At 46.5% G+C, this 17,300-nt stretch overlaps 1 protein-coding gene across 2 annotated transcripts in view; it reads right to left on the bottom strand.

Annotated features, from left to right (window-relative positions):
* Nucleotides 1-17,300, bottom strand: part of PDLIM2 (PDZ and LIM domain 2) — a 61,285-nt gene that overhangs the window by 20,858 nt on the left and 23,127 nt on the right. For both annotated transcript variants that reach the window (XM_033171971.1, XM_033171972.1), the window contains exons 3-4: nt 16,853-17,004; nt 994-1,063 (exon numbers count right to left, since the gene is read on the bottom strand). In XM_033171971.1, the coding sequence (XP_033027862.1) occupies nt 994-1,063; nt 16,853-17,004 (222 nt within the window). The remainder of the gene's footprint in view (nt 1-993; nt 1,064-16,852; nt 17,005-17,300) is intronic.

Below are 17,300 nucleotides of genomic sequence, written 5' to 3'. Positions count from 1 at the left end.
TTGGGGGCACATGCTAGTGGTAGCTGAGGCAGTGGATGAGACTCTTATCTTTGTACACAGTCCAGCTGTGGTCCAGCAAACAAGTTTCCACATCTACAGACAGAGGGCCTTTTCGGTAGTGGCGCCCACCCTGTGGAACACCCTTCCATCAGATGTCAAGGAAATAAGCAGCTATCCTATTTTTAAGAGACAGCTGAAGACAGCCCTGTTTAGGGACGTTTTTAATATTTAATGCTGTTTTGTTTTAACATTCGTTTGGGAACCGCCCAGAGTGGCTGGGGAAGCCAGATGGGCGGGGCACAAAATATTATTATTATTATTATTATTATTATTATTATTATTATTATTATTATTATTATTATTACAGCTCTCCATCAGGGAAGCAAGGGGCCAGTTCAAGAGCTCAAGGACAGATTCCTGCTAGGCCAAAAAACTGGAGGCAGTTATGGAACAGGTTCAGTGAGAGGTGTACCCAGGCAGGAGATGTGGCCTGTGAAGAGTTCTGAGGGCCAGGTAAGAGGTAGCAGAGGGCCACACTTAGGTTAGATTTGTATTAATGGGTCAAGGGAACAACGCCCAGCTGCCTTTCTGTATGTGAAGAGGAAAACAAAAAAGCTCCCGTGAGGGAGATCCAGTTTGCCTCAGCTTTTCTTGCTCTGTGTAAGGCAAGTAAAACAATTTTACTCCTGTTAAATAATTAGCTATCTTAATGAATTGTTATGCAGCACAGTTCTATGTAAAAGTAAGACCCACTGGTTTATTCCCTAGGTACTATTTTCTAAAGTTTTATCAGATGTATTTTTTAATATTCTGTCTTGTTTTTAATATTTTTAATTGTATTTATTGATGTTTTCAAATCTCTGTTAGTCACTTTGACAGAAATATGGGGTGTAAATTATTGACAAAAAGTACATACATAAAATGCATGGTTCCAGATGCCTCACCATGTACTTTAATCTAGAGACTTGGTGTCAGAAGCAGAGGGGTGCTCACCTGAAACCGTATGGACAACAACTCTGTTGAACTCTCACCATTTGTCTGACTGGGAGAAAATTGTTGAGACCTGGAAAAGAGATGAAGAAGATTGATAGGGAACAAAATAGTCAGTGGGCTAGCCATTTCCTTGACCTCTGTGCTAGTCAAAGCAACTCCCTGCAAGGCCTTATAAGCAGGTGACCAGGGCCATCTTAAGGAGATCGGCCGCCGTGGCGCAGCGATCCCTCCGGCGCCCCCGACGTACCGCCTCTTTCGCTTTCCCTGAGCCTCTTTGGAACGCATCCTGAGCTCGGACTCTCACGGCCACCTACTCGCTCGCCAGCGCAAGACGCGCGTCCGCGGAGCTTCGTTAACTCTTGGCGCTCCCGCGAAGGCGGGGGGGGGGAGAGAGACGCGGGGGGGGAAGAGCCAAGGCGGCACTTCCGGCGCTTCCTCTCGGTGGCAGGGTGGGCTCGGTGGATGGTCCAGAGAGCCGCGTCGAGTGCAGATGAGGCGTTGGGTTTCGCTTTGGACGCTGCTGCTCCTGCTCAGCCATGGTGAAAATCAGCTTCCAGCAGCCGGCGGCGGGCTTGTGGGGGCGGCCCTGGGGGCCCGGCGCCCTGGTGCACCACGCCACCCAGCCCCTATGATGAGACGGCCCTGCAGGTGACCCCCTCCAGTCTTGCAGTACACCCAGAAGAAAGTGCATCCACAGGGTTCAAAGGTCATTGAATGCCTAGGAAACTTCATGACTGCAAATGATGAGATGACATCTCTAACCCTAAGCTTGTAGAAGTTGATATACTCACTGCAAAACATTCTAAGTGGTTTACATATTAATATACTGTATAAAATGCACTCAAAATACAAATGGAAATTTAACACACAGTATCATATCTTTTTTTAAAAAATGACATCTAAAAATTGTGTTCCTAGCTGTTATGATTACAGGAGCAGTATAATGTTTATTGTGTGACCAGCAATTAATCAAGGAAAACACTGAGAATGTCTGACCAGTTTCTACTCAAATCTGAGGAAGCGGGGGTAGTTTTATTTTGGTATGTGCTGATTTCAAAAAGTGTTAAGATTTTTGTTCTGGTGTGTGCACGACATCCCCATTTGAACCTTGAGTAGCATTACTTATCTTTGCACCCCCTCCTATGAACAGAGAGAGAGAGAGAGAGAGAGAGAGATTGCTTCTCCCACAAGAAGGGTGTTCACTATATGGCTTTCAAATGAGGCACAGATGGCAAGTATGAGAGCTACCCTAATACTGCTGCCCTCCCACCGGGATGAACAGAGAGCTGCCCCCCCCCATATATGGATCAAAGCAGCCTTGTACTCCCCCCAACTAACCTCCATCAGAGGAGGTGCTGGCTCCAGCCGCAAAACAAGGGGGACGGTTGGATACCTCCCCTGCCCCCAATCCCAGTCTCTGAAACTGGCGGGGTGGCGGGAGAGAAGCGGCTGCCTTTGTATTCTCCCGAGAGGAATGCATCTGGGGCTTTGATGTAGCTGGAATCTGGAATTCATTAAAGGGAATTAAATCAGGCAGGGGAGGGGAGATGGGGATGAGGACAGAACGCAGAGAGCAAAGGGGATGACAAACAGGCGGGATATGGCATAGTCCACAGGACCACATCTTTATGGTAAGCATGCTTCAAGGATAGTCTGTATTCTTTGGGAAGTGGGTGGGGGAAATATTTTCCAGATAGCAGTCCAAGCCTAGAGGCATTTCTTGCCATGAAAAAGAAAACCACAATTACTTGCAAGGACTCCATAAGGTTGGCACCAGCTAGCAATGAGTTTCCCAGTCATTAAGGTGTATGAATATGCAGATAGATATCTCACATGCATCACCTTTAAAATGAAGAGAGAGAGATGTATCATTAAAGCATAGAATCTCTCAGTTTCTCATAATCAGCAAATAGCTTTTATTTTTTCAACAGTCAAACTGTTGGCATGCTTTGCACCAGTGGTGGGCAGGAGTTATATATCAAACGCCGTCAACCAGACCAATGGTCCATCTAGTTCACTACTGTCCACTCTCCATGGATGGACCACAGCTCTCCATGGATTCAGAGAGGAGTCTTTTGCAGCCCGACCTGGAGATGCCAGGAACCTTTAACTTGCTCAGTCTGCATCTACTGGCAGCACACCCTCCAACATTTCTCAGATGAAAAAAGGGACACTCTATTCTCCTCTCGCGCTTGATCTCCTGCACACCTAGACGTCATGTACACATTGACATCTGTCACCTTTAGCTGATGACAACCTCTCCAATGAACCTGCCTCACAGAATTGTTGTAAACAGATAAATGGAATGAAATGAAATAAAATTTTAACTGTAGTCCGCCTTGAAAAAGGCAGGAAAAGGTGGGATATAGTAATAGATATAGTAATAATGGAAACTGTGAGAATGATCAGGAACATACCAGAGAGTAAATGAACTCAGTGGGGACTTTGTTCTGAGTAGAAATGTTTAGGATTGCAGTGTAAGGCTGCACAGTCTTTACCCAGATACCTAGGAGTAAGCTCCATTGAATACATTGGGCCTTACTTCTGAGTAGACAGTGTAAGGCTCAGTTTACAATAAAAGAATAAACACTCAATGCATTTCCTAAAAAATGGCTGGCTGTTGAAGCATTGCAATAATAAAAATTTAAAGTGGATTGGTTACATTTTCCTTCAATATTATAGGAAGTTCTATATGCCAGCATCACTGTTTCCTTCATTTGGTGTAAATATTTTATTTTCAGTATAAAGAGGACTCCATTTTTGCACCTAAACACACACAACACGCATATTGTAAGCAAGCAATACTCCAATATCTTATGAATTGTTTAATCGTGACAAAAGTTCCTGTTTCCAAAAATGACCGGGGGGGGGGGGTTGATGTGTCTGCCACTTTTAATTGTTCTCTGATACATGGAGGGGAGGAAAAAGGAAAAGCGGGACATTTTGGGATGAAATTAGAAAGCAGGATGGACTTCCGGCGAGGACGCCATCGCGGGCGGTCGTGGGTCGCTTCGGCAGCGAAACGACTGAGGCTGGCCCGGGGGTTGGAGCCCCGCTACCGCACAGCGGGGCTCCGTTAAACCGCGGGTCGAGCGTCCCGCGGCATGGGCTCTCCAGCGAGCCCGCTATGGCGCTGAACCCTTCTCCCTTTCCCCCTGTAAAGGGGGAGAGGGAGTGAAGGGACAACGGCGTCGGGCTGTGGAGGTATGCCCCAACCGGGCCGGCGAAGCGGCAGCCGCCGCCTGCGATGAGCAAGTTCGTTCTACCTGACTTTGAAGAAAATAAGAAGAAACCCGCAGGCCGTGAGTACGGGATTAATTGGATCTAAATTGATTGACATTTGGCACTCCGGGAGGAACGTTAAACAGGAAGCCCGTTCCTCCCTTTGTTTAAAGAAGAAAATAACTGTTTCTCTTCATGACTGCTGCTGCAGTAGTGGATACAAAGTTTCAATGGTATGTCTTTTTTGATAAGTGAGACTGGCTGAATCCCTTTTAGGGGTGCTAAAGTTGTGGAAATATCTCTTTTTGAAGTGGTTGGAATGCAATCTTTTCACCCTGACTCCGGGGAAAATGGCTGCTGAAACTCTCTGATAAAGATGGAAAAATACTGAAATTTGATACCCTATGCCTACTTCTACCATGCTTGGTTTCGTTTTTAAACTGGCTCTGGATCCAGGACTGACTCATGAACAAAGGATTATTTTTTTGAAATTGGAATTATTAAACCAGAAATTAATTTTGCTGAGCCAGGATGTCGAAAAAATGTTGTATGCTACAGGGAAGACTTTGGAGAATTTCGTTAAAATGGAAAGGAATCTTGCAAGGGAACATGAGAAAGTTTTGGAAAAAACAAAGCATAGAGGCTGCGCAACTCTGAGAAGCTGAACAATCCTGTTGGTGTGAGAGACACAGGGTTGGAAAACATTTTATATCCAATTTCTGGGGTGAGAGCCCAGAAATGATGGGAAGAAGATTTGTGAACCTACAATTGAAAGATGATTGGAACTTTGAAACGGAGATGCCGGAAGAAGATGATTTGAAGTACCCTGCAAGGACATTTATGGATTGTGTCTGGACCTGTGGACTTACAGAAAAAGAAGACATTCTGGACAATGGCTTTGGAGGGAGATGGAGAAATTTCTGGGGGGAGAACCAGAGATGGCGAAGGAAAATGGTTAGAAAAGGGATAGGGTGAGAATATTTAAAATGTAATCAGGATGGTTTATTATGGTACCCTGAAATCAGTGTGTTAAGAATTTAAGATTTGAATTATTGAAGAGATATGTTAAGTTTTTATTAGCAGCAGTTTAAGTGAAAGAAGATGTATGATTTGATACAAGAAGTAATATGTTGTGTTACGAAGTTATATTATTAATTACTATGAAGTTATATTTGGAATAGATTTGATTTGAGTTAAGAAGTGATAGAATATTTTGAAGTAAAAATTAGATTTTAAGAAGTATGTTTAGCTTTTATTTTTGAATGATTTAATTTTAGAGATGAGAAGTTATTAAAGTAAATTAGAATTGGAACCAAAGGAGAGAAAACGGGGGAAGTCACCTAGTAAAGATTCGAACAAGAAAAAAAAAATTTTTTGTGTAAACAAGAAAAAGAATTATTGGTGTGATTTGTATTTGTTTTTATTATGGTTTGATTGTTGTGTTTGTGTTGGTGTATGTGTTTTGTTGTTCTTTGTTTTGCAAAAGCCAATAAATTCCTTATAAAAAAAAGAAAAGAAAAGAAAGCAGGATGGCTTCAGTATTTCTGGGACTATCCCTGGAAAATCAGGACCCTTGGAGGGTTTGTGGGGGATCACTGGACTATATGTAGTGGGCTGTGTTTGTGAGTCCCACTTATTAACGGCATCAACAGCACAAAGGCTTCCCACGCTTAAATGAGGCTGAACTGTACTCACCCAGATGTAATTCATACTTTAATTTTCAGGTCATCCTAGAATACAGCTCATGGGGTGCATTAGACAACTGGCTCCACTCCTGAGCTGCCATTTGGACCTGGCTTTGCATGGAGGACCTCAGAGTCAGAGTTAGCCTGCCCACATCTATGGCACCCTATACTCAGATTAAAATTTGGTGCGGCCTCCAAGGAGACATATAATTGCCTCAACTGGGAGGCAGATTAAGCCTGAAAGCTACCAACTGGCCATTCCTAGCATGAAGGCTGATAGCAGGTCCTTATTGTAATGTAATTACGTGAGTGTGTGCTCATCTGCAGAGCCCATCTTTATGTGGAATAAATAACTGGCAGGGTAACATTAGCATGGCAACCTAAATCTATGTTTGTAAGGAGGGGATCCAAAATAATTCCCAGGTCCCAGACTTTTAAGTGAGGGTCAGTCAAGGACAAAACTCCTCAAAAGAAAAAGAAAAAGAAAGGCACACAAAGAATGAATTATTTTTCAAATCTGCATTATACCTTGAGTCCATCTATATCAATTTCTCTACAATGAATGGCAGCAGGTCTCCAGAGTCTGCCAGGGATTGAGCCTAGAACCTACCACTAAACTAGGGTTCTTCTCCTCAGGCTGTCCCCTCAGACAGGGGTGCCCAGGGCACCCTCACACACACATCCCATGGTGCCTGTTAAGGCGTCTGCTCTTCTCACTTTCTATTTTTTAAATTGAGAGGGGTTGCCTTTTGTGGTTGTTCAATTGTGGGGGGTTGCCTGTTTTGAGAGCCTTGTTGTGCTATTTTTTGTCTGTGTTTTAAAGTACAGGAGTGATTTGCCTAGGTTTTTTGAGGGGTGGGGGGAGTCTGAGTATTGCCAGTTCTCTTATGTGAAATTCATATTTTGTAGTGAGAACAACGGTTTCCTACATTTCCAAATGTGCTTATGAGCTCCAAAGAGTTGGGGAGCGAATACTTCGTAAGTGAGAGGCTCCCCCCCCCAGTATTTTTTTAAGAGGTTCTATTCATCAATTTGTGGGACGCAGGTGGCGCTATGGTTTAAACCACAGAGCCTAGGGCTTGCTGATCAGAAGGTCGGCGGTTTGAATCCCCGCGACGGAGTGAGCTCCCGTTGCTCGGTCCCAGCTCCTGCCCACCTAGCAGTTCGAAAGCACGTCAAAGTGCAAGTAGATAAATAGGTACTGCTCCAGTGGGAAGGTAAACGGCGTTTCCATGCGCTGCTCTGGTTCACCAGAAGCGGCTTAGTCATGCCAGCCACATGACCCAGAAACTGAACGCCAGCTCCCTCGGCCAGTCAAGTGAGATGAGCACCGCAACCCCAGAGTCGGACACGACTGGACCTAATGGTCAGGGGTCCTTTTACCTTTACCTTTACTCATCAATTTATGCAATGCATTTCTGCATTCCTATGGTAGACTGTAGCCAACATAAAAATAAAGGCGAACAGAACCTTTTGTGGGACTCCTGGCCCCACAGAAGGAGGAGAAGAAGAAGAAGAGTTTGGATTTGATATCCCGCTTTTCACTACCCAAAGGAGCCTCAAAGCGGCTCACATTCTCCTTTCCCTTCCTCCCCCACAACAAACACTCTGTGAGGTGAGTGGGGCTGAGAGACTTCAAAGAAGTGTGACTAGCCCAAGGTCACCCAGCAGCTGCATGTAGAGGAGCAGGGAATCGAACCCAGTTCACCAGATTACGAGTCTGCCACTCTTAACCACTACACCACACTGGCTCCCCTACACCACACTGGCTCCCAGAGGAGGCAGAGCGGGCCTATTCTGGACTCAGCAAAGAAGAGGCCCAGCTCCAAACCAGTAAGATTTGGGTGGGACCATGACCAATAATCTGACTGAGGTAACTTCAGCCAGAAAGTTTCATGTGGAGCATGGGCGTACCGAAGGGGGGGCAGGCGGGGGCAGCTGCCCCCCCTAGAAGCCAGCTGCCCCCCCCAGAAGCAAAAATGATCGGCGGCTCCCGGGCTGCCCGGCGCGTCCATTTAGGCTGAGGAAGAAGCGGGGCAGGAGGAGAGGAGCGGAGAAGAAGGAGGCTGCTGTCCCTGCCGCCCAAGTTCCTCCCTTTGCCCCCCCCCCCTTGCCCAAGGCAGTTCCTGTCCCGGAGGCAAGGAGGAGCGCGCTCAAAGCGGCGGGCTGGTGTGGGGACGGCTCTGCTCACTGTGCTTTTGCCGCTGCGTCAGGCTTCGCTCTTCCCTCTCACCCCTCCCTCCCTCCCGCTGTTCTGGGAATATTAACACGTTTGGAGGGCTTGCCTGTTCCTGGCGTTGTGTTGTCTGTCATTCCTTCACCCCAACTCCTCTGGTTCGCCCCTTTTAAAGTTACTTTACTGCTCTGAAGTTGGTGTTTCCCTCTGTCCCCCTTTTTCTGAGCTGTTTAAAATCCCTGCTTTTCTACCGCTAGCAAAAATATCTCCTGGGTTGGTGTTTCGCAGCGTCCTTTTACCTGCCTACTGTTGTTCAGCCCCTCCCTGCCTTTTGCTGTGTTAAAACCACCTTGTTGTTAAGACCCTCCTTGTTGTGGCTTCTCCCTGTTCCTTAGTTGCTGTTTTGCCCAGCAGCAATTAACCCTTTGTTTTCCACTTTCCTGCCTTCAAGTCTTTATCAAGTTTGCATTCAAGTCTGGTGACTTCTTTTTCAGTGTATCTGAAGAAGTGTGCATGCACACGAAAGCTCATACCAAGAACAAACTTAATTGGTCTCTAAGGTGCTACTGGAAGGAATTTTTTAATTTTTTAAATGCATTTCTCAATGCATTTTAAAATGTTACTTTCCTGGGAAGGATTTCCCAGGTGGGCTGGCGATGATAATAAATACTCATATTGTGAAAATAATAAAAGGTGGGCTGGCGATGATAATAAATACTCATATTGTGAAACTGTACAGCCGGAGACCATTTCAGGCAATTGCCAACTCATAGATCCTTTTGGACCTGGTTAAAGGCAAAACGGGTGGAACAGTGGTGGGTCAGGAACAAGGCATAACAGGGCAGAACGGGGTTTGCAAGATATAAAAACGACTTCAAAATTCCTGTCCATGAACCTCAGCATTGACCAAGATGCTACATAGTGACCTTCATAGGAATCTGTGGCTGAAGGGGCCAGAGAAGGGTTAAAAAGGCAATGCATTGGGGGAAACACCCCCCTCCCAACAACCTGGAATCAAAGAGGGAGGGGAAGGAGGGAAGTAAAGCTCCATCTCATCCCTCCCAGCCCAGGTCCATGCCAGGTGGGGGAAACAGGAGAAGACTAGATGAGCAAACTTGGCTCTGTTGGAAGAGGGTGCCAACCTTTGTGGCATCCCCCCTTGGCAGAGTGGAGCCCACTCCCCAGTCAGCCAGGTAGGGAAGGGGTAATTGGGTAAGGCGGGTAGAGGGGCAAATGGCCCTACGGATGGCTGGAGTGCCCCCCCACCAGCTAGGCTGGGAATAACTGGTTGTTTCATTTTTTTCTAATTCCCAACATTCCAGCTATTTATTTAATCTGCAAATAAAGCAGGGGGCGGAGTCATAGCTCTGTGGCAGAGCATCTGCTTTGATGCAGAAGGTCCCAGGTTCAATCTTTGGCATCTCTAGTTAGGGCTGGGAAGTGGGAAAGACTCCTGAAGAGCCACTGCCAGTCAGTGTGGGCAATACTGAGCTAGATGGACCAAGAGTTTGATTTTGCATAATGTGGCTTCCAATGTATCTATGTCTTAAGGGGAGGGTCATCCCCTTAAGTGGTTAGAACACCTTGCACCCAAGTTTTCCTCCCTGGCATCTGCATGTACGGCTAAGAATCTCCCCTGCCTGAAACCCTGGAGAGCTGCTGCCAGTCAGTGTATGCAGTACTGAGCTAGATGGTTTGACTTGGGGAAAAGTACCTTTCCAGTAACACAGTCCATATTTGTTTGTTTGTTTGTTTGTTTTCTTTATTTACTACATTTATACTCCTCCATTTCCCCCAAGGTGTCCAAGGAAGTAAACATGATTTTCTTTTCATCTTTGTAACAACTTTGCAAGGTTGGCAAGGTTGAGAGAGGACAACTGGTCCAAGGTCATGCAATGAGCTTCTTGGCTGAGTGGGGATTTGAACCTGGGCCTCCCTCAGGTCCGACCTAGCCCAACATTCTTAACTGCTATACTTCCCTGGCTCTCTTATTTGCTTAATCCAATTTTTTCATGCTCCTGCCAACCTAGCGGTTTGAAAACACATCAAAGTGCAAGTAGTTAAATAGGTAAACAGTGTTTCTGTGCACTGCTCTGGTTCGCCAGAAGCGGCTTAGTCATGCTGTCCACATGACCCGGAAGCTGTCTGCAGACAAACACTGGCTCCCTCGGCCTATAGAGCGAGATGAGCGCCGCAACCCCATAGTCGCCATTGACTGGACTTAATCTGTCCAGGGGTCCTTTACCTTTTACCTTTTACTTCAAAAATACAAGGAAGACACTTAATTTTCCAGTAAGTGAGGAAGAAGAATGCCAAGCAAACTTGAGTAAATACTACTGGCTCACTTGGGCTTCCTATGGACAGAGGACTCCAAAAAGTTTGAGAAATTATAAAGCCAACCGCTGACAAATCTGTTTCCAAAATGTTTATGTAAACATCAGATACTGTAATTCTGGAATGAAGCTAGGATTACTTTTACTCATAAAACATATCAAGGTAGTTTAAACCAGGAATGGGTAATCTTTTCCATGAAGGGCCATTTCTCAGGGGTGGCATACTAGTGGTGGGCAGGACAGGTGCAAAAAATGGGTGGGGCCCCTCCTTTTCTGCCAGTTTAACAAGGGACACATGACCTGAGGAAATGAAATATTACTTTTATAGAGGGATAACTTAGCCAGAGTTGTATCACTGGCCTACCTAGCTCCATGGTGTCTACACTGACTGACAACAGCCCTCTGGGATTTTTATGCAGTCCTATTCCAGCATACCTGGATATGTCAGGGACCGAACCAGGGACCTTCCGCATGTCAAGCAGATGTTCAGCCGCTGACACCAGTTCTAGAGTAGACCACACATTTAAAGCACGTGACTTCCTCTAGAGAATCCTGGGAACTGTAGCTCTGTGAGTGGGAAGCTACAGTTTCCAGGATTATCTGGGTGAAATCATGTGCTTTAAATGTGTGTTGAATGTATGATGTGGGAAATGGGAGGCGCCCTCCGGAGGGATCTTTGTACTCCGGCGCCGGATATGCTTAAGATGCCCTTGCACCTAACCTTACTACGCCTCTGGTTATTGCCCCCTGCATCACGGGAGTCCTGGGCCCATGTCATGCCACCCCGCCAGCCAAAAGGTCGACAATTCTGGGAAAACGGGGGGGGGGGGCGACCATGGCTTGCCCCCCCCTAGTTTTGATCCTGGGTACGCCCCTGATGTGGAGAGTCTGGAAATCAAGTTGATAAACTTCCAGAAGGGCAGAAAGGAAGACTGGGAGGGCTGATGTAGATGGGCCTGAAAGCCTGTGTGACCATAAATGTCTTTCCACCAAGAATCAAGCAAGATCAAGTGGCGACTTCTCAGAACCTAAGCCTTAAAAAAAACCCAAAGTATCTCTCCTGGGTGTTATCTGAAGAACAAGTTTAACCAATATTAGTGGTTAAAAGTGCAAGAGAGGAAATCCCCACTTTAAACTTTACCTCAGTCACAAATTCTTTAGGTGGCCTTAGGCAACTAAGTCACTGTTCCCTCAGCCAAAACTCCCCACCTGCACTTTGGGCAAAACAGTGCTGTGCTGTAACTTCCAGGATAATGTGCATGTAGCACTTTGGACATTTGTCTGAAGCATTATACGTGGAAGCTGCCTTCCCCCAAGCTGGTCCAGCCAGCTCAGTCTTGTTCCCAGCGACTGGGAATGGCTCTCTGGGGTTCCTGGCGGGGGACCTTCCCAGCCCCACCTGGAGATGCCGGGGACGGAACCTGGGATTTTCTGCATGCAAAGCAGATGCTCTACCACGGAGCTATGGCCCTTCCCCCTTTTAAAAATGCTAAGTATAGCTCCTCCTGTTAGGAAAATAGGTGTCTACTGTGTGGGGATGCTGCACACACTTACAGGAAGAGGGAGAGGGGTAGAGGGAATTCCTACACAAGGAAGAAACCTCCAGGGCGCACAGGGGAAAAACCCACCTGTTTTCAAAAAACAGAAAAGATCCTGGATCTCGGAAACCTAGTGGAGCCAGAGGGTTGCAAATGGGAATTGCCTCCAAGTTGTCAAGGAACAATGGCAGCAGGAAGTAGGGATGCTGGAGAATGTATGTGGAAGTGTGAATGGAAATTGTTTATATTAACATTCATCTCATTCCACAACGGGAATCAATTCAACAAATATGATCTGTTTTAGCTGTTGTTATATCTCACCATAGTGGACAGTAAGAAGCCCATCTGCAGCAGAAAGGAAACAGTGCTGTATGAGATGAACGCAAGGCTGGAATGGAAACCAAAGCTTTCTTACATCCCTAGCAATGAACAACACACAAGCCCAAGTCCTCATCTGGCTGTGGCTGAGGGGGTCTCCAAAGAACAGTCAGAAACTCCAAAGAACAGTTAGTAACTCAGGGAGAAAAATCTGAGCTTTTAGTACAATATTCTGCACTGTCGCTTCCAACTGAGGTTTCTGACATGGACCTCAATGTTTGCTACTTCAGAGAGAGAGAGAGAGAGAGACAAAAAAGGCACCCAGCACTGAGCTAACTCAAAGAGCTCCAAGCGCCCCAGGACAACTGTAGGGTGGGGGCAGGGGAGAGGCATCATGCTCCAGAGAGGGTGGAGGAGGAAGAGAAAAAGATGAGCCGAAGGCCCCGGAATGAGAAGAATGCTGCCTCCTGAAGCTCCTTCAGTTCGGTTTGTCAGTTTTGGGGTGGTGCCAAGATACCATTAAGACTTTCCAACTCTCATCTAGCAGCCAACCGTTGCACGTTGGAAAGGGGAAACAAGGAAAGGGGACACAGCAGTGAACAAAGAGGACAAGACAGCCAGAGAGGCAGAAGACTGAGCCTCCTGGCCAAGTGGTGCAGAAAGGCATGTTGCTGTACCCTGCCCAGCTGCTCTGCAGAACACTCCCATGTGCATGCCACAGCACCATGAGCCTGCAAGCCAGAGCCTGTAACAAGGCCCTGTCAAGGCTCACACTGCAGGTGTTGAGTGGGACAGTTCAGGTTGATCACCAGCTGCACGGCATAATGTAAGCACAATTATACCGCTTTAGGCCATGTTAAGGGTGCTGAGAGTTGTTAGGAGGAGGCCCCTATTCCCGCACAGAGGTACAGTTCCCCAAGTTCCCTGCAAATGAGATTGTTAAAGCATTCTGCAAATTGTAGCTGGGGGGGCGGGAGGGGTCTCCTAACAACTCTTACAAACTACAGTTCCCATGATTCTTTGGCAGAAGCCACAATTGTGTAAAGTGGTGCAATACTGCTTTAAGTGGTTAGTGCAGATCAGGCCCCAGAGAGGAACTTGAGGAACCTGAGCTAGGGCTGTACCCCGCTCCGCAGCCACTGCCCCCAAACACAGGCACTCCAGGACCCCCTCATTATCTGAACTCAGCTGTGCTGCACCTGAGGCTGCAGGCCAAACTCCAGTATCAGCCAGCACTGGGTGGGGAAAGAGAATATCTGAGTCATGCCAGTAGAAGACCACACCCTGGACAGCAGCCTGTTGTCAAATGGCTTTATACAATGCAACAGTTTGCTTCTTCCCCTCCATCCTTCTCCCCACACCCCAAGACAAGGCCAAGTTTCGTCTGTCACAGAGTCTGAATCATAAGAGACTAGGAGATTGCTACCCGTTTCCCCGCCCTAGGCAATATTGCCTGCCTTGCCCACATGTGCAGCGCCCCAAAGGCTACTGCACAGCTCACTAGCTTTGCAGTCACATGCAGGCTCATGTGGGATTATTACAGACCCAGCTGGGTTTATGCAACAGGGCACAGGAAAACTCCAGCACCGGACCCAGCGGGAGGTGCATCTTGAACACTCCTTGGAGCAGTTATTCTGGCTTACTTAACTTTCACAGGCCCTTTGTAAGGAGGCAAATCTGTGTGCAAACACAGAGCTTTTTGTGTTTTTGTAAACATTCTTCCAAAACAAGTATCAATTGCCACTATTAAGAGTTTGAAAAGGGACATTCAGGATTAGCAAGGAGAGTGCCAGTGGGCTGAGGTTTTCTACACACATCTGTCCTGTGGCTCTGTAGCATGCTTTGCCCAACAACAGAATCCCAGAATGCAAGCTCCCGCCCATCGCCAAAAAAGTCCTATGCGCTCTGTTGCTCCCTCTCTCTGCCACCAAGGAGTTTTAATTTGCCAGCTTTGATAGTTGGATGCCGGGAAAAGGAAGACTGGACTGCTGGGCTGTTATTTCTTGAGCCCACCATCTGTGCTAGTCAATGAGATTATTTAAAATGTATGCATACAAAAGCAAGTTAGTTTTTTAGGATTTCTACCACTACCCATCGGGAAGAAATGATTACACGCACACACTGCACTGGGAACCGTTCTTGGCAGGCTTTCTAGTTCTTTCGACAAACAAAAGAAATTTTGAAAGTACTTTGAAACTTGAGGCTCAAAAGCAGAGCAAATTTCAGGCAAATATTTCAGCTACCTAAGAGTAAGGTTTTTTTTATTCCTCCTCTCCCTTCTAGGCCAGCTTTCTGTTCTCATGCCTGAGCTGCCTCACTCCCCTCCTCAAAAGCCTTTTCTCTTGCCTTGGCATCTGCCAGGCCTGTGCTTAACCAAAACCCATCTTAATTCTACAAAAACATAAAAATAAAATAGCAATACACTGCAATAAACACACATTGTGCAGATTAGGTTTCTGTCATAATTCTTATGGTAGAATTTGATCTCCCTTGGCCACAGAATCTGTGCATGTAGAGTAGACACACCAGTATAAATAAAGCAGAACCAGAGCAGCAGCACCAAGAAGCTGGTTTTGCCCCCCTCACACAGGACACCCCTCATCTGCAGGGCTTACCAAGCTACACCTCCCAAGTTCCCTTTGGCACAGAATATACAGGCAAGCACTGCCCCTTCCCCCCTACTCCCCAAGAACAGCCCCAGGCTCTAGAACCAGTCAGACCTGGGCAGCAGGAAAACAACTGCCCAAGCTGCTTCCCTTCCCAGCTAATCCACCCCAGCTTAGCTTTGTGCTGCTTTGCAAACCACTAGCATGCTCTCAGAGCCAAAAATACAGCTCCTGGACACTGCGCAAGGGAAACCAATAGTCAGTCAACTCCAGCCAACCAACCCCAGGCTCTGTCCTTATAACCCACGAGCTGCATTCAGAATATTCAGAATAGACCTCATGCCCTATGTACACAAAAGATATGGGGTTTTAGCTGCTTCTCCCTGCACCTTCCAGGGTACAGCCAAGGAGATGGTTGGGTGCGCCGTTTCAGAGTGTCTGACCCCTGCAGTCTCCACGTATGACAAGCAGGCCCAGAGCCAGCAATTTCACCCTAAGTGTGGGAGTGGGCTCCTAAGGACAGACCTTGCTGGGATCAGGGAAATGTCACAATAACACAAAACAGCAAACACCTAAATGCTCATAGGTTTTAATATACACTTCTTTAAGAGTGTTCTTAACATGTAAAAAGTCCTAGTACCCTATCTGTCATCCCAGTTTGTTCGCATTAACTGGCCTGAGAACTGGGGCTGGGTTACTTCTTGCTCTTTTTCAACATTAACAGAAGCGCCAGGAGTTAATCCAAGGAGGCCCTGCCCATCTCCCAAGCCTTTAACCCACAGTAGAATGTGAACCAATGGCCAGGAACCTTAGGACGCTTCCCATAATGCAGGCCACAGGCTGTAGCTTCACACCCCACAGTCACAGTTCCCACTTTGGACAGACACAGTCCATTCCTATTCCTGGGGCAACCAGTCCACTCGTCCCTTCACGCCTTCATCTCAAGTGGGCAGATGTCAGCCTTGCAGAGCCTGAATTGTTGGTGTTTTGATTTGCCTTTTTTTTTTTTTTTTACTAGCATCTCATGAATCTGCCAACCAGATCCAGATGCAAAACCGTAGGGTAGAAGAGATTCATTTAGGATTACGGAAGAGGGTGCATCTGAGCACATGTCCAGAACAAGAGTTTGTTTTTGAAACCAGAACTGAGCTCACAGTAACACCCCAAAAATCACTGCTGGTCCCCCCCAAGTGTTTTAGCAGTCAAATTCAGCAGTGGAGGTGGCAAACTTTTTAGGTGTTCCAATTCCAATCTTCTGCAAGTTACCCAGAGAGCAACACTCCACCTTCTACTCCAGCTTCTGTTTACAGTAAGCAGAAGCTAGAGATTTTTCTGCGATGCATACTTGACAGGATTCATTCCTCCTCCTCCTCCTTCCTTTTAAATAAGGTCCCTCACTTTCAATGCAGGAACATCCATGGGCCTTTGCTCAACAACCACGGATCAAGACCTTGAATTTTATGAAATTAAATGGCATTTGTGGGAGAACCAAGCAACTGGTAGAGAGCACCATACTTGTCTTTTGTTAACTGACACAGAAAAGAAAGGACAACCCACTGCAGTTGAAACTAAGAGCTAAAAGCATCCTCCTCAGCTCCTAAAACAGCAGTTCTTAAATGTGAGCAGCACAGTGACCAAGCCTGTCCCCCTCAAGACAGGAGAGCAGCTGCTAGAACTTACCAAAGCAGCAGGATTGCAGAATGGCAGCCCTATTTGTCCACAACCCAAATGGAAATGGAAAGAAGGACTGCAACTGTCCGTCCAGGAAAAAAGCACTAAAATGTTCTTATGTTTGATTATTGACATTGCTCATTCCAGTTTTGTGCCTTTCAGTATTCCTTTATTTTACTTTCAATTATGACATCATTAAAGGCACAGTGAAGGAATGGATGCTCTGATTTGGCTCCCCATAACTATGGGGCCAGGAACCTCTGGAGCAATTGCTTATGGTTAATTCAGCCCTTGCTACAGGCAGCCTTACCTGTCCACCTGCAGCTGCAGCTGCCCAGAGCTCTGCTTAATCTTGTTCTGTGCTTCCACATTGAGCATCTCGGAAGTGCTCTCTCCATTGATGGAGAGTATGACATCACCAGGACGAAGGTCACCTAGAGCTGCTTTGCCATGCTCAGTCACCTGCATGAAGAATGAGAAAGGCAGAGACACATCAAGCTAAAATGTGAATACTGGGAACAAGCCACGCTCAACTGTGCATCAAGACAAAGGCAGATGAAGAGCAGACATTCTATCCCACTAGCTCCTTTATTTATTTAACACGTTAGACTGCTTAATATAATAAAATCTCAAAGTGGCAAAGGCATGCTATGGAGTTTGTACAGTTTTCTTCCACTAGCTCTGTCCCCATATCCAAACAAACGTCTGCACAAAGGATTTGTCTGGATTAGTTAATAACATGGGCTAAATTAACCCCT

This window comes from Lacerta agilis, chromosome 15, assembly GCF_009819535.1.
Source record: "Lacerta agilis isolate rLacAgi1 chromosome 15, rLacAgi1.pri, whole genome shotgun sequence".
Lineage (NCBI taxonomy): Eukaryota > Metazoa > Chordata > Lepidosauria > Squamata > Lacertidae > Lacerta > Lacerta agilis.
The sequence above is the reverse complement of the archived record's forward strand: the minus strand, read 5'-3'. Positions and strand labels throughout refer to the sequence as shown.